At 39.7% G+C, this 24383-nt stretch overlaps 1 protein-coding gene across 1 annotated transcript; it reads right to left on the bottom strand.

Annotated features, from left to right (window-relative positions):
- Positions 1 to 3047: 3047 nt before the first annotated feature.
- On the bottom strand, positions 3048 to 5869 carry FOXD2 (forkhead box D2). Its single transcript, XM_044301589.1, is given in 3 exon segments — positions 3048 to 4912; positions 4914 to 4950; positions 4953 to 5869. Coding segments are annotated over 3 exon segments (1071 nt in total). The 5' UTR covers positions 5566 to 5869; the 3' UTR covers positions 3048 to 4491.
- Positions 5870 to 24383: the final 18514 nt, after the last annotated feature.

Here is a 24383-nt window from a genome sequence, read left to right on the forward strand (position 1 = left end):
CAGGATTCAGTTTAAAATGAACTTTTCCTAGCAACCAGCTCATTACCTCTGGTACATTAGCGGTACACAAGTGGTTAATATTAGATATCACCTCTAGTCTACACCGGTTTTCATTTCACAAAAAAAAAAAAAAATCCAACTGGGTTTTATAGAATCAGAATAGATACATTAGTATACTGGTGTTAGCATTACTGAGACTTCCATTATAGATTATCTCCTTGTGCTGTGGCCACCGTCAAAAGTAGGATTTACAAAAACGTGTTCAGAACAATAAACTGATTATCTACAGGGTTTAATCCATCTATAGGTGTGTATATATATATATATATATATATATATATATATATATATATGAGAGAGAGACATAGATTGATATGAGATAGATAAATAGATTTTAGATAGAAACAATATGGTACAGACAAAACATATATATATATATATATATATATATATATATATATATATAGAGAGAGAGAGAGAGAAATAAAGAAATATATATATATATAGAGATAGCTCAAAAGTATGAACACACATACCAACCAATATCTTGGGCTGTACATTTGTTAACTGCTTCAAAATAATGATCTTTTAGTAATAATAATAATAATAATAATAATAATAATAATAATAATATCTGCATAGATAAGGGGCCATGGCCGCAGCTGGCGCTGGATGAGGCGCAGATAATGGACACAATTCACACTCCTCTCTGTCCTGTTACCATTTAATATAGAAAATAAGCAATTGAGTATTTACCAGGGGAGAGGTTAATGTGTATAATGTACATGGAAAAGGCCCCAGAGCTCAGTTGATATCAGTGCACAGAGGAGCCCCACATTATCAGCCCTTCTCTCATTTCCTACAACTGCTCTCCCATTGTGTAAAACTCCCAATAATGACCCAAGACGGTGATAGACACAATGCAGCCCGATGATATCCCACTGCTGTGCAGAGGGTTGGGACAGAAAGTGTTTGTTTATATTAAAAAAAAAAAAAACACAAGAGCTAAAAACGAAAATAAACTATTTACATCACTAGAAATATATAAATAAAATAAATAATAATATATATAAAAATTATAAATCATATAAACACATAAGGAAATAAATATGCAAAATGCAATGGAAGCAAGAATGGAGAAATTGTCAGATACCAGAATAAATGCTGCAAATGTAGTTATATAGTATTATACTAATATGATAATTATAATGTGCAAAAAATATTATATAGGACATTATTTTTCTCAGTTCTATAACATAAGTTGTAATAATTATGCATCATATATTATATGACATATAGTTTAGATACTACTATTACTACAAAAAAATATGCTATTTTATCTATGTATGTATCTATCCATCTCATATATATATATATAAAATCATCTATCTACCCATCTCATATCTATTCATTTATCCATCTATCTGTTTTCTATCTTTCTATCCCTCTATCTATCTGTTATCTATCTGTTTTCTATCTATTTATCCATCTATCTGATATCTGTCTATCTATAGATTACATATATTTAAGAAGATATGGATGCGGTTACAAATAATAAATCATGTAATCAGTGAAGGCCATTGGGGTATTTTCCAGATGAATTTTATATATCTGCCAGTGACAAAAAGACACAAATAATTACCAAACAAGTGATGTGTGGAGAAAGTTATTAGGAAGTAATGACATGCCGGCAGCCAGAGTATTAAAGGATTGTAAACCCCCAATTTAAGGCTCTGTAACTACTGACCCTTTAAATGGCCCCGGCTGTAAATAGTTAAATTTCTCAGGCTGTAGATGTAACACTTCATGATTATTATTAGATATAAAGCCTGAGCTGTTAACCCCTTCATTGGCCGCCGGAGCAGCAGCAAGGTCAAGTCTTGAAAGAAGTCTATTGAGAGGCCTAGTAAATGTGCTTGGTAAAGTGGAAAATGTGTGTGCGGTGGATGCTGAGCCCTGGGGTCTGGGGGAGAAGCACAATCTGCAGACCCCTCACTGAGCCCCCACATGGGGAAAAGACCCCCAATACAAGGAGATGGTGACAACTGTACTAAATGCATGAGAGAGAGAGGGGGGGGGTATCTCTAGGTTACTGTCCTCTGAAACAGCTATAACATTATTTAACACCCTGTAAAATTACAAAATATCTATAGAAAGAATGAGAGAGAGAAAGAAAGAAAATAAATGCATGTTTGCATTTTTGCAGTATAGATATATCTGAGATAGATAGATAATATAGACTCAGCTATACATAGAAAAAAAACGTAAATATTTATATATATATATACACACACACAAACATATATAGATAGATATACATATTCTAAAGATAGATAATAGATGGATATATATATATATATATATATATATATATATATATATATATCATAAATATCCATCTATTTATCTTTAAAATATATATATATATATATATATATATATATATATTATTATAAAGATAGATAATAGATGGACTCAGATATACATAGAAAAAACGTAAATATATATATATATATATATATATACACACACACAAACATATATAGATAGATATACATATAACAATAGAGATAAGATAGATATATTATAAATATAGATGATAGATATTTATGAGATAGATATATTATAAAGATAGATGACAGACAGACAGATAGTTGACATTACTCAGATATCACTAATTACATCCATTCTACAATATAAAGTGCAGTTTCTTCGCCTCCATCGTCCTGTGAGGTCTCAGGCCCACGATTCAGGTATTTGTTAGTAATCAGCTCATTACTCCCCCGCACATTAGTGGTTAATTAATTAGATGTCGCCTCTAATCGCCACTGGGTTATTAGCTATCAGCTTTCAGGTCCTGTCTGACAACTGCGACATTTCTCAGACATTTCCCCACAGCAGGATAGGCCGCAATGTAAAAAATGACATAAAGTCACCGATCTTTGCATAAAAATAAAATAAATGGTGATTATTCATTTCATCCAATGACATCGGACGATTATCGCCCCAGGAAGCAAGACATCACCACATCAGGTACAATTCACAAACATTTATTTCATCTGGTGACAACTGTGTCTCTATCACATAATAATTAGAATAATTATAAGGCTTCTGATTATTCACAATCCGATGGATACACACAGAAGGATGCAGGCTGCGGAGCCGGGCGACCAATTCTTTATCATCTGCTCCGATGTTTCTATATATTATCTATATACATAATTACATATACACATCAGACCAAAACAAATCTGCATTTGACATTTTAATTGGCAGCTAATGAGGAAATGAAGTGAATAATGGTCTGCGCTGATAGTCTGGCAAATCCTGAGATACTTGGCAACAGTGTTTCTTACTTGGATTGGATAACAGTTAGTCGGCCGATCAATAACTATTTCAGTACAGAGATGTCTTATGGCGATTGCCTTGGTGTTCCATAATTGCAAGATTTTCTGTTTATAGAATCTACAATAATTGCATTCGTTAGATGGATTGCAATGAGTAAATGTTACTTTTTTACTGCATTAATATCAGTTGTCCAGGTGACTTAATGTGACCACTGACATGCGACAAATTTGGTATTCCTTTGCAAATGTCGTTTAGAGAATCTACATGAATAGCACTCAGACTAACTGCAATTTCTAAATATTAATTGCAATCATTGACTGCAACGGTTTATTTCATAGGCACCCATGGCATTGGTATCATTTGATATTCATCCATTGACATACGCCAAATTGTGTATTCATTTGCTACCATTGCTTAAAGAAAGTGTACATTAATTGCACTCAATGGACTGATTGCATTTAGTAAATATCAATTGCAATCATTAACTGCAATACTTTTAACATGCATCCACTGTATTAGTGTAATTTGATACATTTCATTCACCTGCGCCAAATTGTGTATTCAATTTCCAACCATTGCCTATAAAATGTACATTAACTGCACTCATGGGACTGATTGCATTTAGTAAATATTAATTGCAATCATTAGCTGCAATGTTATGCATATGCACCTATTGAATTAGTGTAATGTAATGCACACACGATTAACCTGCGACAAATGTCGCATTCATTTGTAACCATTGCAATCACCCCACTGCTTGCAGTTCTGGGTTAATATATGAACGCCCATGAAGTGCGTCCATTACAAGGAATATTAATCAGCTGCAATTCATTACATTTATTGCATTATTCGTCCATCAAATGTCGCTCTCTTTCTGCGCCATTCCCCCTGCACACTAGAAATAGTTATTGACCTTTTGGAATTTGGATAGGAACATTTGGAAAACACACCCGACATGATACAAAATCTACACCCACTTTATAAATAGCGACTCGTCCATTAGAAGCTTCTCTGGGCTGAGGGGTGACAACTGGAGGCCTCCAAAAATGTGGCTAAAAAAACCCCCAAAACATAAGAATTCCTCCTACCTTCAGTACACAGGTTGAGACTTTTTTTGTTTTTGTTTTTGGGTTGTGGGAAGGTTTAAAAATGGCAGCTGCTGAGATTTGTGATTTTACTTGAGAAGTTTTGTCCACTCTGTAACATAGTGTCATGGGTCAAGTTTAGATGGTTCTGCATGGGGGTCAAGGAAGGGGTTAACATGGCAATGACCTGGGTCTGGCTCCCAGGTTGGGCTGTGGTGTAAGGGGAGGTCGGGGTGGATGGGGGAGCAGAAGCAGCAGCAGCAGAAGACCCCCCAATGATATTGTCTATGGAGAAAGAAGTCCTGGTCTGGGTGTCCGCCTTGAGGGTCTGCAGGATGGGTAAGGAGGGACTGAGCTGAGAGTAGAAGGACTTCCTGCTCAGTTCATTCCCTAAGAAGCCAGGCAGTGAGGGGCTGGAGAAGACCGAGGTCGGGGTGGGGATGGGACAGTGTGTGGGCTGGAAGGAAAAAGTGGCAGCTGGGTGGTGGTGGTGGTGGTGGTGCTGGTGGTGGTAGTTCTGCAGCTGGAGACCATAGTTGTAGCCATAAGGTCCATATCCAAAGGCTGGCATAAAGCTGCTTGGGTCCCTCAGGATCTCTGTACTCTGCTGTCTCTTAAACCTCTTCCTCCTCCGCAGGAAGCTGCCATTGTCAAACATGTCTGCAGACTCAGGGTCCAGGGTCCAGTAGTTGCCCTTGCCAGGGTTGCCAGGTTCTCTGGGGATCTTCACAAAGCAGTCATTGAGGGACAGGTTGTGTCGGATGGAGTTCTGCCAGGCCGGGAACTTCTCCCTGTAGTAAGGGAAGCGATTGCTGATGAACTCACAGATCTCACTCAGGGTCAGCCTCTTCTTGGGGCTCTGCAGGATAGCCATGGTGATCAGGGCTATGTAGGAGTAAGGGGGCTTCACTAGGGTGTTCTTGGGGTTCTTCTCCACACCTCTTGGGTTGGAGTCAGAAGAAAGATCTGGGGAGGCGGCTGGATGAGTCCTGGAGGAGATGTTATCATCCGAGTCGTTGTCAGATTGGTAGTCAGAGTATTTCCCATCCTTGACGTTCATGTCACCGACTACATCGATGTCGGTGTCTTCAGAGAGCAGGGAATTGTCAGACATCTCAGTTCCCAAAGTCATGGTAAATAATAATAATGATGATGATGATGATGATGAGTGCAGGAAGTCCTCGGTGTGTGTCTGTGCTCCCGATCCGAGGACCCCCCTAGTGGAACAAGTCTGAATGGGCTCCTCTGTTTAGCAAACAGCCAGCGGATCGGTGGCAAGAAGACCACTTGTGGAGTGTTTAAAGGGGGGCACCATGCGCGAGGTCAGAGCCTGACACCCCTCATCTCCTCCTCCTCACCCCCTTTCAGCGGAGATCGCCCCCTCCTTCCGCCAGGAACTCTCCAAGATCCCAAACAAAAAGTTGATGCTCCCAGAAGCAGTGTCAGCTGGAGACTGCCGCCCTCCCCGCCGTTCCGTCACTTCTTAAACCCCCAGGCCGGTCACGTGGTGGTGACGTCACCGCCCTCTGCTGCCCTGGTTCAGAGTTCTCTCTCCAGGACTTTCTTTAGAATTTCAGGGCTGGGATCGCATTATACAATTCAGCCCAGGCTGAAAAAATAGAGACTTAAAGTTTTTTATTTATTTACTTGTATTTTTTTTTATTAGTAGTATTTCAAAAAAAAATTACAAATTATTTATACCAAAGGGATGAGACAGAAAGGTCAGGGGCAAACAGCAGCTCCTTCTCTAGGTGTGAATTAGGAGAAGGGCAGCAAGTGCTGAACCCTCAGCTCCACAACCTCCAGGAGGGAGCAACAGAGTTTAGGTGATTTTATTTCTTTTATTTTTTGTTCCTTTTTATCTTTGTTATTTAAAACCTATGGAAAATCTACGGTAATGAAAGAAACATCTTTATGGAAGCAGTGAGTATATTTGAAGAAAAATAATTCTGTCTGTCTGTCTATCTATGTATCTGTCTATCTATCTAATATATATTTATTTATCTAATATCTATCTATCTATCTATCTATCTATGTCTATCTATGTATCTATCTATCTAATATTTATTTATTTATCTAATATCTATGTATGTATCTATTATTTATCTATCGTATATGTATGTTTTTTATCTGTCATGTATTTATCTTTCTCTATCATTATTTATTTCTGTCTGTATCTATCTATCTATCATTTATCTATCTTTTCGTACAGAATTTATATTTATTTGAATGACACGAAATGTTTTATAAACTGAGAAATATCACATGGCTGGGAAAGATAAAAATGATAAATGAAGTGTTATATTTTATGTCTGTTACCACATGTATTACTATAGTTCTCCAGTGTATTTCCCTGCCCTTCATATTCGATATTTAATCATAACTTATGAAAATAAGAAAATATCAATTGCCAAATAATAATAAAGGGGGGACCCTGCCACAGAGCTAACAATCTAATCCTGTATGTTGATTTGTCCAGTGGTTCTCTTGTGTATAAATAAATAAATATTTTCTATCGTTTATGTAGTAGATAGATTACATAGATAGATATGTAGATAGATAAATAGATAGATATGAGATAGATAGATATGTAGATAGATAGATATGAGATAGATAGATAGATAGATAGATAGATAGATAGATAGATAGATAGATAGATATGAGATAGATAGATATGTAGATAGATAGATATGAGATAGATAGATATGTAGATAGATAGATAGATATGAGATAGATAGATATGTAGATAGATAGATATGAGATAGATAGATATGTAGATAGATAGATAGATATGTAGATAGATAGATATGAGATAGATAGATATGTAGATAGATAGATAGATATGAGATAGATAGATAGATAGATAGATAGATAGATAGATAGATATGTAGATAGATAGATAGATAGATAGATAGATAGATAGATAGATAGATAGACAATGTTGGCACTTGGCAGTATTGTACAGGTCTGGAATGTTGCCATCGATCAGGATTATATCTAGAAGTTTGTACAGATGATGGATGTGTGGTGAGATGTGCAGTGATGGTTCCTGGGTGAGAACAGATGTTTGTAATGTAAAGTAGCACTGAGTCCTCACCCTGCCTTCTTTGTGACTGTGTGGCCCCTGGCAGATGCTCTGACCCCTGGGTGTGTTTTATCTGCAGCACAGATTGGGGGTGACTACTGCTCTGCACACATGTGGTTTCCACAAGTGAAGTGATGTACGTTCTGCAGCCACAGGGCAGTGTCACAGCAGTAGTAGCAATGCTGCAGTTATCAGACCCAGTAGAGCAGATATATCCCAGTTCCCTGACTTCATCCTGACACCACAGGGTGCGATTTCTCTGGACTGCGGTATCGCACCACGGTGATTTGGTATTGGTAACTTCCAGGTTTTATTACATTTATGCCTATTCCAATATCAAGAAAATGACAAATAATCTGGGTTTGTCACAGAAATAAATTGGTTATTAATCTCAATGTATCCAGTGTGTATGAGGAAGGACCACATCATCATAATATAAAGGTTTTGGCTTCTAAAACTGCATCAAGAAACCGGACAGTGTGACTGTACACTACTGGGGTTTAATTCCTTATATTCCTTATAGTCTCCCCTTTCTCTTAAATTATCCCCTTCTTTACCATATTGTATCTATACTGTCCATCTGTTTGTCTATTTGTCTATCTATCTGTCTATGTATGTATGTATGTATCTATCTATCTGCCTGTCTGTATCTAATTATCCATCCATCTCTCCCTCTCTGTATCTCATATCTATCTATCTCTACCCGTCTATCTTTCATCCTCCCTCTGTTTCCAGCTATGCTCTGCTTCCTACCCCAGTCACAGCCTCCATGCACTGATCTCTTTCTATCCCTGTGTACATACAGTAACATTTTAATGATGGTTTATAGATTTGTTTGCCCTTTGTTACTATTCTGGAGAGCACAGCCTCCTCTGATCACTGAGCACACAGATTATTAGTGTCCTTTGTAATGAAGCCCTGGGCCCCCGGCTCTCATCACACCCTGCGCTCATCTATAGGCAAATATCAGGGAGCTTAAATACTGCTATACTAATGTCCTGACTACTACATCTATAATACTGCTATACTAATGCACTGACTATTACATATATAATACTGCTATACTCACTACTGCTATACTAACCACTAGTATCATGCCAACTACTGCTATACTAATGTCCTGACTACTACATCTATAATACTGCTATACTCACTACTACTATACTAATGTACTGACTACTACATCTATAATACTGCTATACTCACTACTACTATACTAATGTACTGACTACTACATCTATAATACTGCTATACTCACTACTACTATACTAATGTCCTGACTACTACATCTATAATACTGCTATACTCGCTACTACTATACTAATGTACTGACTACTACATCTATAATACTGCTATACTCACTACTACTATACTAATGTCCTGACTACTACATCTATAATACTGCTATACTCACTACTACTATACTAATGTCCTGACTACTACATCTATAATACTGCTATACTAATGCACTGACTACTACATATATAATACTGCTATACTCACTACTGCTATACTAACCACTAGTATCATGCCAACTACTGCTATACTAATGTCCTGACTACTACATCTATAATACTGCTATACTCACTACTACTATACTAATGTACTGACTACTACATCTATAATACTGCTATACTCACTACTACTATACTAATGTACTGACTACTACATCTATAATACTGCTATACTCGCTACTACTATACTAATGTACTGACTACTACATCTATAATACTGCTATACTCGCTACTACTATACTAATGTACTGACTACTACATCTATAATACTGCTATACTCACTACTACTATACTAATGTCCTTACTACTACATCTATAATACTGCTATACTCACTACTACTATACTAATGTACTGACTACTACATCTATAATACTGCTATACTAATGCACTGACTACTACATATATAATACTGCTATACTCACTACTGCTATACTAACCACTAGTATCATGCCAACTACTGCTATACTAATGTCCTGACTACTACATCTATAATACTGCTATACTCACTACTACTATACTAATGTACTGACTACTACATCTATAATACTGCTATACTCGCTACTACTATACTAATGTACTGACTACTACATCTATAATACTGCTATACTCACTACTACTATACTAATGTACTGACTACTACATCTATAATACTGCTATATTCGCTACTACTATACTAATGTACTGACTACTACATCTATAATACTGCTATACTCACTACTACTATACTAATGTACTGACTACTACATCTATAATACTGCTATACTCACTACTACTATACTAATGTACTGACTACTACATCTATAATACTGCTATACTAATGTCCTGACTACTACATCTATAATACTGCTATACTCACTACTACTATACTAATGTACTGACTACTACATCTATAATACTGCTATACTCACTACTACTATACTAATGTCCTGACTACTACATCTATAATACTGCTATACTAATGTACTGACTACTACATCTTTAATGCTGCTATACTCACTACTCCAATACTAACCACTCTTACTCCTCCAGCTATACAACTACTGTACCAACTGCTAATATACTATTCTACCCATAACTACAGCACAATTATAACCATTGCTATATTATCTGGTTGTATATGCTCATTATAATACTGTCACCACTTCCTTGCCTCTGCTATAAACCATTATAATAACTAGTAAAAGGACATTTGCTGCAATACTAGTTACTACTAATACACGTCTATATACGAATTACTACTAGCCACCACTACTGCTGATAATACTACAGCTATCATAGTAACCCCGTCATATATACAATTCTAACCATTCTGTATTGTTATTATTATTATTCTTACTAATCATCATTAGACACGAATATACTAATTAACTGCCACTATGCTGTACTATATACTATTATAGAGCTACTAAACCACTGCTACACCTCTGATCTACTATCTCATGCACTTCTGTAAATTTCTGCAAATGTTAATAACGAACGTATCAAAGTGTCTGTGCGCCATTTGGCCCTTTCTTCTAAGACCTTCCATTGCTACCAGAGCCCTGGTGTAATCCTAACCTGACAACCTGAAGATGGCTATTCTGTGACAACTAAAACTGATTTGCTTCGTTGCTGACAAATTAATGTGAGAGCCAGATGAATATAGCGTACATGGGGATCATGTGGCACAAATGTCGCACAGGCTAATGAGGACATTTTGTCCCATTCACTGGCCGCCGGTTTGCCATTAGATGAGAGGCCCTCGGCTGATCTGGGAGCTGCATTCATCTTCATTTTGGGAACCTAATGCTGGTTTTGTCGTTTAAAAATTGTCGCAGGAGATATTAATGGGAGAAAGTGCTGCGCCATAGAGATCAGTCCTGAAGCCTGAAGAAGGGGGGTCATTTGTAATCAGCAATTGGGGACCTCCCCTCCCTCGTGTTAGACCTATGAACATCCAGAATATACAAAATTTACACCATGCCCACCAGCATTTGTGCCAAAGCAAACAATAAACTATTTGGGCATTGTTGTCTCTTTTTGCGACTTGCAGAACATCTTGTCTGTCTGCTCCATAAGGAGGGGATAGGTTTGTATTCTATGTCTTGGGGGGGGGGGGGGGGGTGAGAAAATCTGGGTGGGGGTCACTTTGTTCTTCCCACAGCAGGTGTAAAATGTCAGATCCCCATCACTAATAATAATCCAATGCAGCTGGAAATTCTACAGAAGAAAATATTAATATCTGTATCACACAGAGATCATGGGCAGAGCTGGAGGCTTCTGCAAAAAGCTGAGCTTAACAGGTTAGGGGGGGAAATGCAATGTAATACCAAATTATATGACCTGGGATTACAGGAGAAATTGGCCAGAAAGGCATGCAAGTTCTAGGCAAAACCGCAGCGGTTTTTATTCTGAGATTCGCCGAATTTACCGCAAATTTGTACAATTAGCGCAATTATGAAATCAGTATTGGCAAGAATGGATTGAAATTCATTATCTGATTAAATATTATAAACAGTAGAGAAAAAAAATGAAACCATCTACAGTTTACATTCTATACATTCTACCCTAAATTATCTTGTAAAATGTAGCCAATTATAGCGGGTGAGTATCTGACTCCTTAACTAATATTATAAGGCGTCAAAATGAATGAATAATCAGTATTACATTTGGCAAGTTTTTATCTTACACGTTCTTCACATTGTGCAATTTGTGCAGTCGCCGCAAATAAATAAAATAAAACAAACAAACAAATAAATAAATAAATAAAAATCACGCATTTGCCGCACTTGTATAATTGGTTTTCCTCCCTCTCTGGAGTTATTTTTGCACTTTAAAAACCGCGTTCTTCCTATTGTGTTCCAGACCTTTAACAACTCCCAAAAGATGGAGGGGACTCTGTCATTTAATAGTCACAATTCATATAATTCGTTGAATTTATTTAATAATCAACATTTATCAGAATCATATTGTATTTTAATTAATAGGCTCATACTAATATATAATATAATAATAATTCCGCCTCCAAAGATTTCTTGTAGTTGAGATAGTTGTAGTTCTTATTGCTTTATTCTCATAATAATAGTAGTAGTAGTAGTAGTAGTAGTAGTAGTGAGATTATTATCATCCTAGTAAATCATAATAATAATAATTTTATGCTTTCAAATAATAACTCATCATCAAAATATATAAAACTATGTATAATGATACAAAACAATAAAAAATATTGCAAACAATAAATACTAAAATTGGTAATAATACAAAATTATAATATAAATATGCATGCATAAAAATTATAAATGTATAAAATAATGCAAATACATACATAAAATTATAAAAAAAATTAAAATAGCAATAAATATGTTTTTATAACATTGTGCCAGCATTTACACTAGGTCAATTTTTATTATCATATATATATATATATATATATATATATATATATAAGAATAAAATAAAAATGGTGGTACAATGTTCTAAAAACATATATATATATTGTATTTTTTTTTTTAATTAGGGGGATGCGGTTGGGAGACGGATATTTTATTCCTTCCAGAAGTTAAAGGATTTGTCTTCCAAAAATCAACATCATCTATAATTACACCTACTTAATTAATATTTGGATAGAAGGGGGGAAGAGAAGGCAGCTGGGACCTTTCATGGTGGAAGATCCCATAATCCATACACAGTGTAATAGTATAGATGGGGGCTGCAGAAGGGATGGGGGGGGGGGGGGGTAATATTTTAGATAGGACCTTATACAAATCTCCTATTCAAAGGAAATATAATACAGGGAAATAATATGAAGACAAACCAGATGACTGTATGAGGTAACATAGTACCATAGAGATGATGATGGGGGATCTGGAGGCTCCTTGGAAGGTGATGTCAGCAGCTGCCTCTGAATGGCACCGACCACACACGTCAAGCTGCTCCTGCAGTTCCTTACAGTATGGCATTCATTTTTTATTTTTATTTTTTTCTATCCATGTACAAATCCGAAATAACAGCTGACGTATAACCAGAGTGTCATCATAAGATGCATGAAAGTTGGCAAAATTGGCACAAATTTCAGCAAATTAAGCAAAATCGTGCACATAGTGTGTGACACACCTTTCTCTTTCTAGTGCTGTCTGCATCTTCTGCGGCCCCATTTAAGGCCTCTTTCACACTACCGTAGGCTATTTCAGTGTTTTGCGGTCCCTTTTTTCACGGATCCGTTCAATTTTTTTGTTTCCGTTGTGTTTCCGTTTCGGCTCAGTTTTTTCCGTTCCGTTTTTCCGTATGGCCTATACAGTAATTACATAGAACAAATTGGCCTGGGCATAACATTTTCAATAGATGGTTCCGCAGAAAACGGAACGGATACGGAAGACATACGGATGCATTTCCATAAGCTTTCCGTTTTTTTTTTTGAAGACCCATTGACTTTAATGGAGCCAAGGAACAGGATTTGCGGCCAAATATAGGACATGTTCTATCTTTGCACGGAACGGAGATATGGAAACATGGAAACGGAATACATACGGAGTACATTCCATTTTTATGCGGACCCATTGAAATGAATGGTTCCGTATACGGAACGCAAAAAACAGCCCGCAAAACGAAAAAAAAAAACGGTAGTGTGAAAGAGGCCTAAGTGAATGGGTCCGCATCCAAGCGGCAAAAAATGCGGACCACAACAACAGTCTTGTGAATGAGGCCTTCAGTGCTGCCAGTGGTGAACACGGAGCGCACACGTCTGGGATTCACTGAAATGTGAGCAAGGCCTTGGACGGGATTCACAGATCTGTGTCCATTTTGCGGATGCAAAAGATCGCACTGTTTTTCATCCAAGCTTAGCAGGTGCAAACATCCAAGTTCAGGCCGTGTGTTTTCTCACCTTCGTTGAATTTTTAATTATTTTTATTTTATTTTTTTGCATTGCAAAAAACGGTGACTTTTTTGTACTAACCTTTTATAACTTTTCTGCGCAAAAATGGACCACGCAGGGGTGGCACCTGTGCCTAGGTCATGGTGTTCACTAACTTATCGTATAAAGTGGGCGAATTCTGTCTGCAAAACACAGGAAAGTGGTGCACGAGCCGTGTTCTTTCTACAGAACAGAGATTTGAATGTGCAAAAGCCCTTATGCACACGACTCTGTGCTAGCCATGCCCATGCTGCGGACCCCGAATTGTGGTCCGCAATGCACGGCACCGGCCGCTGGCCTGCCGTCTGCGGACACTTGAATGGGGTCCATGATCCACATCCAACGTTCTGCAGGGACTCGGCAGTGCTTCCGTGGGCTTCCATTCTGGGCTTCCGTTCTGCACCGCACTGTATCTCCTGGGTCCGCCTCCATGATACGGTGCGCATACGGCTGGTGCCCTTATACCGCAAACCCGCTGCTTGCAGACCGCAATACTGGGACGGGCCACCTACGGTCGTGTGCATGAGGCCTAAGGCTGGGTGCACATACACACAGATCAGTGGTGCCTGGTCGGTTATATAGCCTGATAGCACCAGATAGAAAAACCGTAGCCTGCAGCGTATTTATGTATGTGAAGGATCGCCTAGAAATGTATGGGATCAGTCCTGCATTTCTGCACTACTCAGCCACATCGCTGGGGCCTTAGGCTTTGTGCATCCTCATGGCCAGAGTACATGCAGATCCGCCCCACGGTATGGTAGGTCTGATACTCCGTCCGGTCTGAAAACGGTATATTATAGTCTACATCAGAGTAAAGCATCATGGGACATTTTGCCAATCAGCATCGGCCAACCTGCCATGTGCCGTTTATAATACCGGTGTCTTCTCATGTGGGAGACTGGTGCCTCGCAGCGCTGGGGTCCTGGGTTCGAATCCGACCAAGGACAACATCTGCATGGAGTTTGTATGTTCTTCCCGTGTTTGCGTGGGTTTCCTCCGTGTTCTCCGGTTTCCTCCCGCACTCCAAAGATAGACTGATAGGGACCTTAGATTATGAGCCCCATTGGGGACAGTGTGATGCTAATGTCTGTAAAGCGCTGCAGAATATGTCAGCGCTATATACAGTCATGTGAAAAAATTAGGACACCCTTTGAAAGCATGTGGTTTTTTGTAACATTTTTAATAAAAGGTTATTTCATCTCCGTTTCAACAATACAGAGAGATTAAAGTAATCCAACTAAACAAAGAAAACTGAAGAAAAGTCTTTTCAAGATCTTCTGTAAATGTCATTCTACAAAAATGCCTATTCTAACTGAGGAAAAAGATAGGACACCCTCACATGTATTCCCTCTTAAATTGGCTCAGATCTCACACAGGTATATCACACCAGGTGCACATAATTAGTAGATCGTTACTCTGCATGTTGAATGAGGCTTGCCCTATTTAAACCTCAGACATTTAGTTTGGTGTGCTCCTGACTGTTGAAGTGAGAGTGAGCACCATGGTGAGAGCAAAAGAGCTGTCAGAGGACTTCAGAAAAAAGATTGTAGCAGCCTATGAGTCTGGGAAGGGATTTAAAAAGATCTCAAAAGATTTTGAAATCAGCCATTTCACTGTCCGGAAGATAGTCTACAAGTGGAGGGCTTTCAAAACAACTGCCAACATGCCCAGGACTGGTCGCCCCAGCAAGTTCACCCCAAGAGCAGACCGCAAGATGCTAAAAGAGGTCTCCAAAAACCCTAAAGTGTCATCTCGAGAACTACAGCAGGCTCTGGCTACTGTTGATGTAGAAGTACATGCCTCTACAATCAGAAAGAGACTGTACAAGTTTAACTTGCATGGGAGGTGTGCAAGGAGGAAACCTTTGCTTTCCAAGAGAAACATCGAGGCCAGACTGACATTTGCCAGAGATAAAGTTGACAAAGACCAGGACTTCTGGAATAATGTTCTTTGGACAGATGAGTCCAAAATTGAATTATTTGGACACAACAGCAGAGGACATGTTTGGCGTAAACCAAACACAGCATTCCAAGAAAAGAACCTCATACCAACTGTGAAGCATGGAGGTGGAAGTGTCATGGTTTGGGGCTGCTTTGCTGCAGCAGGACCTGGTCAGCTCACCATCATAGAATCCACGATGAATTCTACTGTGTATCAGAAGGTGCTTGAAGAACATGTGAGACCATCAGTTAGAAAATTAAAGCTGAAGCGGAACTGGACCATGCAACATGACAATGACCCAAAACATACTAGTAAATCAACCAAAGATTGGCTGAAAAAGAAGAAATGGAGAGTCCTGGAATGGCCAAGTCAAAGTCCAGATTTGAATCCCATTGAGATGCTGTGGGGTGACTTGAAAAGGGCTGTACGTGCAAGAAACCCCTCAAACATCTCACAGCTGAAAAAGTTCTGCATTGAGGAGTGGGGTAAAATTTCCTCAGATCGATGTCGAAGACTGGTAGATGGCTACAAGAACCGTCTCACTGCAGTTATTTCAGCCAAAGGAGGTAACACTCGCTATTAGGGGCAAGGGTGTCCTATCTTTTTCCTCAGTTAGAATAGGCATTTTTGTAGAATGACATTTACAGAAGATCTTGAAAAGACTTTTCTTCAGTTTTCTTTGTTTAGTCGGATTACTTTAATCTCTCTGTATTGTTGAAACGGAGATGAAATAACCTTTTATTAAAAATGTTACAAAAAACCACATGCTTTCAAAGGGTGTCCTAATTTTTTCACATGACTGTAAGTGCATAAAATAAATAAATAAATGAAAGCCTTGCGGACCCCTCAGGCAAAGTCATACACATGTGCATAGTGAGAAAGTGCCTTCAGAGACCTCCTCAGTTATAGAGCAGCAAATAGCGCCACCTACAGGGGCCACTTGGAAATTGCACATTTTCTGACATTGTCAAACATAGAAACCTAATGAAAAGGCACTTTTATTTTCCTTTCAATGAAGATTCATCAGGTTATAAAAACCAAAGAGGAAATCTGAAAATGAAATTGTGCAACTTGTCTGCTGTAACTGAGTTCATTCTCTTTCTTTTTTTCATTCTGTTCTTCTTTGTGGTGCTATGGGGCGGCCCAGGTATACTTCAGCTGCTGTACCTTAACCTTGTCTTGCTGGTCCGGTGAGCTAGTACCACCCTGTCCTCCTGCGGGATGAGTCGCATTAGCTTTCTGGGTTGCTCTCGCTGCTCACCATGCACTCTTTATATGTCTTTATCAGGGCTCATCTCAGCCGGAGTTTATATGTGTTAGGCCTAGATCACACAAACGTTTTTTTTTTTGCGAGTGTACGGGCTGTTTTTTTTGTGTTCCGTATACGGTCCGTATACGGAACCATTCATTTCAATGGTTCCGCAAAAAAACTGAATGTACTCAGTATGCATTCCGTTTCCGTATTTCCGTTTTTCCGTTCCGTTGAAAGATAGAACATGTCCTATATTTGGCCGCAAATCACGTTCCATGGCTCCATTCAAGTCAATGGTTCCACAAAAAAAAATGGAACACATACGGAAATGCATCCGTATGTCTTCCGTATCCGTTCCGGTTTTTCCGAACCATCTATTGAAAATGTTATGCCCAGCCCAATTTTTTCTATGTAATTACTGTATACTGTACATGGCGTATACGGAAAAACGGAACGGAAAAACGGAAAGGAAACGGAAACACAACGGAACTCAAAAACGGAACAACAGATCAGTGAAAAACGGACCGCAAAAAAACGATAAAAGCCATACGTTCGTGTGAACTAGGCCTTACGCTGGGTTCACACCTAGGCGTTTCTCAAACGCGCGTTTCTATGCGCGTTTTTGTCGCGCGTTTTTATGCGTGTTTTTTTTAATAGTGAACGCGCGTTTGACGCGCGTTTGGGTGATTGACAGCAGTGTTGTCCAAAGAGTCTATGGCCCAAACGCGTGTCAAACGCGCCAAAAAAAGCTCCTGTACTTGTTTGAGCGTCGGGCGTTTTACAGCGCGATCGTACGCACTGTAAAACGCCCAGGTGAGAACCATTCCCATAGGGAATCATTGGTTCTTGCCTGTTGTGCGTTTTACAGCGCGTAGGAACGCGCTGTAAAACGCTCAGGTGTGAACCCAGGGTTAGGGTTATTCCTTATTGTACTTGCATTCTTGCTGTGAAAACTTAATAAAACTTTTATAAGTAAGAAAAAAGAGTAGAAACCGAGCGGCCAATGACCGAATGAAAAAAAAGCCCCCAAGAGAATCAGCAGTAAAACACCAACGAATTTCCCCACACAGTTCATTACTGCAGATAGATAGAAAGATAGAAAGAAAGATGATAGTAGATAGATAGAGAGACATAGATAATATATAGAAAGAAAGAAGATAAATCGATCTATCAATCATCTATCTAACATAAATTGTAATAATGCATTTTAAGACAAAGATAGATCGATCTAACCTACAGTGCTGCCCATAATTATTCATACCCCGGGCAAATCTTCACTTAAAGTTACTTTTATTCAACCAGCAAGTAATTTTTTGATGGGAAATGACATAGGCGTCTCCCAAAAGATAATAAGACGATGTACAAGAGGCATTATTGTGGGAAAAACATTTCTCAGCTTTTATTTACATTTGAGCAAAAATACAAGATGTTCCGTGGAAAATCTCAGAGGACTTGGTCGGAAGCCAAAAGTGACACTTGTGCTGTCCAGGAGGATAGTTAGAGAGGTGAAAAAGAATCCAAGGATCACCACCAAGGCCATCCTGGTGAATCTGGCCTCTGCTGGTGGCAATGTCTCAAGGCAGACAATGCAACGGACACTGCACACTGCTGGGTTCCATGGATGCAGACCAAGGAGGACGCCACTTCTCCAGGTAAGGCACACAAAAGCTCGCTTGGCCTTTGCAAAAGCTCATCTGGACAAAGAAGACGACTTCTGGTCTTCTGTGTTATGCTCAGATGAAACAAAAATTGAATTGTTTGGTCACAATGATGTTTCCTTCATTTGGCGTAAAAAAGGAGAAGCCTTGAACCCAAAGAACAACATCCCCACTGTCAAACATGGTGGTGGGAACCTAATGCTTTGGGGGTGTTTTTTAGCCAATGGACCAGGGAACCTAATCACAGTAAACGGCACCATGAAAAAAGGGCAATACATGAGGATTCTCAACTGACAACATCAGGCAGTCTGCAGAGAAGCTTGGCCTTGGGCACCAGTGGACATTTCAGCAGGACAATGACCCAAAACACACAGCAAAAGTGGTGAAGAAATGGTCAGCAGACAACAACATTAACGTTTTGGAGCGGCCCAGCCAGAGTCCAGACTGGAATCCAATTGAGAATCTGTGGAGGGAGCTAAAGATCAGGGTGATGGCAAGAAGACCCTCCAACCTGAAAGATGTGGAGCTCATTGCTAAAGATGAATGGGCAAAAATACCTGTGGAGACCTGCAAAAAGCTGGTCTGCAATTATAGGAAGCGTTTGATCGCTGTAATAGCCGAGAAAGGCTTTTCTACTGATTATTGAGAAGGGTAGGAATAATTTGGGACTGGACACTTTTTGCTCAAATGTAAATAAAAGCTGAGAAATATTTTTCTCCACAATAATGCCTCTTGTACATCGTCTTATTATCTTTTGGGAGACACCTATGTCATTTCCCGTCAAAACATTACTTGCTGGTTGAATAAAAGTAACTTTAAGTCACAATTTGCCCGGGGTATGAATAATTATGGGCAGCACTGTATGTTTTAATAATTTTAGCGTTTTAAGACAAATATAGATAGAAAGAAAGAAGATGATAGATAGATAGATAGATAGATGATTGATAGATGATTGATAGATGATTGATAGATAGATAGATGATTGATAGATCAATCTAACATAAATTGTAATAATTTTAGCGTTTTAAGACAGATATTTAATGTGGGCTTCCTCTTTGCTCTATCGTCAGCACATATAAACCTCTCGTGTGATCAGTGCTTTAGTTCGTTTGGTTGCGCTGCTGTGATCGCTCCTGTAACTAACTGGAGACACACAATGCGCCGCCACATAATGACTTCCCCGGTGTTATCCTGCGGGGTCGTCAGTCCCTGTGCTGTGAAAAACATTCTGCTGCCTGAATAATGATGTGATGTGGTGTTTCCATTCATTTCAGTGGGGGATGTAATCTGCACAGAAAGCTACAATAAAATCTGCAAAAATAAAAATCTGCATTGTGATTCACATGCAAAAATCCACAAGAAAACTGCACCTTTGTAAAAATCTGCAGCGGTGGATTTTCTGGTGGATTTTTCCCTTATAGAATGCCATGGAATACCTATCCTGCTGCAGTTTACATTTAAAGGGAACCCGTCACCGGGATTTTGTGTATAGAGCTGAGCACATGGGTTGTTAGATGGCCGCTAGCACATCCGCAATATCCAGTCCCCATAGCTCTGTGTGCTTTTATTGTGTAAAAAAAAACGATTTGATACATATGCAAATTAACCTGAGATGAGTCCTGTATGTGAGATCAGTCAGGTACAGGACTCATCTCAGGTTAATTTGCATATGTATCAAATCTTTTTTTTTTTCACAATAAAAGCACACAGAGCTATGGGGACTGGGCATTGCGGATGAGCTAGCGGCCATCTAGCAACCCATGTCCTCAGCTCTATACAGAAAATCCCAGTGACAGGTTCCCTTTAAAGGGCCACTCCACTAACAGGCAAGGCTACATTCAATGCAAAGTATTGCAAGAAAATTTAGACTAGCTCATCCATAAAGCTAGCATGCAGACAGCAAACAGAAACGTATGGCAGCACGCCATGGCACATGCAAATAACAGAACTAAGGATTAGGGATTATTCTGAATTAAAGTGGTACTATACCTACTATACATACTATACTACTATACTATATTTATGTATAGTAGGTATAGTGCCACTCTAATCCAATGCAAAGTATGTGACCAGTGTTCCCACTAAATTGTGCTATCTTGAAAGGAGCAAGTAAAGGCAACATACTAATGAGGACCAATAGGACAAATAACCTCTACCTGTCCTCAGAGTTGGGAATTTTTAAGTGTATAATTTTCAAAGGACGCAGTTTAGAAAACAACAGCGTGTGACAATTTGTTCTTCAGCTCATCCATAACCAGTTACTGATAAGCTTTGATTAAATCACATTTAGTATTTACATCAAATGTATACAATAGTTACATTGCTATAAGGCAAAGTACCTCTTTTGGCCACTATGTGGCACTGTTGCCAAGGTAATCTGTGTTTAAACATCTTAACTTATGTACTATTGATAAATGCAGCCCTGACACCTACTGGCCATAATAGTGAACTGCAGAAGAGAACTTCTCTTTTTTTTTTTTTTTTGAGTCTTTTACCAGAAAAGGGAATGTTACAGTTGAAAGAAAGTGATTTTTTCCCCAGTAATACCCCCTTCTCTTTGAAAATAATATGCCCCATTCCATAGTCATCATGGTAATGGCTTTTTTTGTTTCCGATGAGCAGCTGTCGATTACATAAAAATCTGCAGGTTTCAGGATGTATAATCATAAAAAAACCATATTTTTTTTGTTTTATTGCTGTGCTGATGAACGATAGAAACCTTTGCCTGGATAATAAGAGACGGGTTATTGCAGTGTTTTATTATTCTCTAGAGTGATGTATTTACACTGGAACAGAAGAAAGAAATTAGAACAATGAGAACATTACATTTATTTAAAAAGAACATGATCTGGGATTTAGGCTGCCAAGTCCAGAGCCGCTGCTGGCACGGTGCCACTAGTGCGCTTACTTTATGCCACCCAGAATGCAAGTTCCCAGAGCAGGCTCTGTGCAGACGTTATAATAACCAGTAGGGAGAATACTGGAGATTTCAGCTCTGAAGCCTGCAGAATTTTAAATGCAGCTCTAGAGTATAGTACAAGCTGTAATTCAGGATCAGCAGCCGGTGTACTGTAACAAACTATGCAGCTCTGTGCCCAGGGGCGGACTGGGAACTTACAGTGGCCCTGGAAAAAATACTAAAAGTGGCCCCGTTTTGTAGTTGGGTCCAAACTGATGGAAGGCAGGGCCAGAAATACCGTATTGTGGCACATTATACCGCCCCAACAGAGCCAAATACCAGAGTGCATCACAAAATACTGCCGCCAGCAGCACAAAGTACATCCCCAAAAACTGCCACTGGCCGGCTGTGAGGAGGGGTCAGGCCCACCGGGAAATTTCCCTGTAGGGTCTATGGCCAATCCATGATAAGGAGCCCCCATAATATTCTGTATAGAAAGGGACATAATGGCAGAGCCGCTACAAGAACTGGATACAATCATTGCTATAACAAGGGCATTTCTGCTCATGTGAAGCAGCAACTGAGAACGTGCCTGACCGAGAACAGCGGGCTCCATATTTGCAGATTCTTCCTCTTTGTCTCTTCTCTCAGTTCCGGTTCCTTCACACATAAGTCCTGCAATTGTTCAGAGGAAAGTATGTGCCCCCTGCAACATCACTTCCGCTGTAGAACTGCCCGGGAACAAGCATTAGTAAAAAACGCCAACACACATTGCACATGCAATTTTTTGGAAACTGCAAAAAAAAATTAAAAAAAATTACAGTCTGTAGGAAGTAAATATCAGACAATAAGGAAGGAGACGCCAGACCCGGAGCGTACTGCAATTTCAATGCAATCCCCCCTATATCATTTTCAGATACCGTATGTCTTATTGCCATGTGCAAAGTTGTAAAAATTGAGGCAGAACATGGCTGATGTACCTTGCAAATGGATGTCATCCGTATTTTTTGCGGAACTGTTTTTTGCGGACCACAAAATACTGAAAAAGCCATACGGTTGTGTGCAAGAGGCCTAAGGCTACATGACGGATCCGTATTGAACACCATTGAAAGTCAATGGGAGACGGATCCGTTTTCTATTGTGCCAGATTGTGTCAGAGAAAACGGATCCGTCCCCATTGACTTACATTGTGTGTCAGGACGGATCCGTTTGGCTCAGTTTCGTCAGGTGGACACCAAAATGCTGCAGGCAGCCTCCAGAGCGGAATGGAGACGGATCGGAGGCAAACTGATGCATTCTGAGCGGATCCTTTTCCATTCAGAATGCATTAGGGCAAAACTGATTTGGACCGCTTGTGGGAGCCCTGAACGGATCTCACAAACGGAAAGCCAAAACGCCAGTGTGAAAGTAGACTAAGGGCTCATTCACACAAATGTGTGAAACTCGTGCCCGTCCTGTGGACCACAAATTGCGGTCCGCAATGCACGGGCACCGTCCGTGGGGCAGGCGCATGGGGTTTGCAGACCCATTCACTTGAATAGGTCCGCGATCCTTCCGTTCAGCAAAAAGATAGAGCACTTTCTATCTTTTTGCGGTGCGGAAGCATGGAACGGAACCCCAGAAAACACTCTGTAGTGTTCTGTTCTGTTCTTCCATTCCGCATCTCCGGATTTACGGACCCATTGGAATGAATAGGTCCGCATCCGTGATGCAGAATGGCCACGGAACGTTGCCCGTGTATTGCGGATCCGCAAATGCAGTCCGCAATACGGCAACGGGCATCACACATGAACGAGCCCTAAGTCTGTCAAGTCCTTGTTTCAGTTCCATTCAGCTAACATACTTCTCAAACTAAGGCCTCGTGCACATGGCCGTTGCTTGGCCGTTCCATGCATTGAGGACCGCAATTTGCAACATCCGCATGCCAAATCAATGGGTCCGTGATCCATCCACACTGCAAAATAATGGAACATGCTCTATTTTTTTTTTTTTGCGGTGCGGAGGCACGGAGAGAAACCCCATGGAAGCACTATGGAGGGGTTCAGCGGGGTTCTGTGCCTCCGTTCCGCACCGCACCTTCCGGTTTGTGGACCCATTCAAGTGAGGCCTCATGCACATAAAGTATCTGTTTTGAGGTCCACAAATAGTGTATCTGCAAAATGTGTGTGCGTCCTGTGTGCTTTGTTTGAGGAACCATTGTTTTCAATGGGTCCGTGGTCCATCTTTTTGTGGACTGGACATGCAGATGTAGAAAGCACTTGGATCATCGGATGTGCAAAATGCTGACAATGGACCAATTTAAGTCAATGGGTCTGCAAAATGTGGATGCAACAGGGACCGCAAAACTGTTATGGTGGTGTGCATGGGGCCTTACCTGCACACAGGTCGTATTTACTAATCCTGTAGAGGACGTAACCTTAGAGAGGCTGTGCAGACATCACCTGGTTTATCACAGGGACGCAGACTGGAAGATACATGTGGTGCAGGGATAGACATTTCTAACTCCATGCAAACCATTGGTTTACACCAGAATTGTGGCCCAATTTTGGCACAAAATGTTGTCATAGGCCACGCCCTCTTTCCATCAAGCCACACCCCTTTTTGATGGGGAGCAAAAGCATCTGGAAAGGGAGTAACAGGACGGAAATGTCAGAAAGGGAGCTTTTTTTTTTGCTGTTGTTTTAAAAAACTGGCCAGGGGTTCTGATAT

Source organism: Bufo gargarizans, chromosome 7 (genome assembly GCF_014858855.1).
Source record: "Bufo gargarizans isolate SCDJY-AF-19 chromosome 7, ASM1485885v1, whole genome shotgun sequence".
In the NCBI taxonomy this organism is placed as follows: domain Eukaryota; kingdom Metazoa; phylum Chordata; class Amphibia; order Anura; family Bufonidae; genus Bufo; species Bufo gargarizans.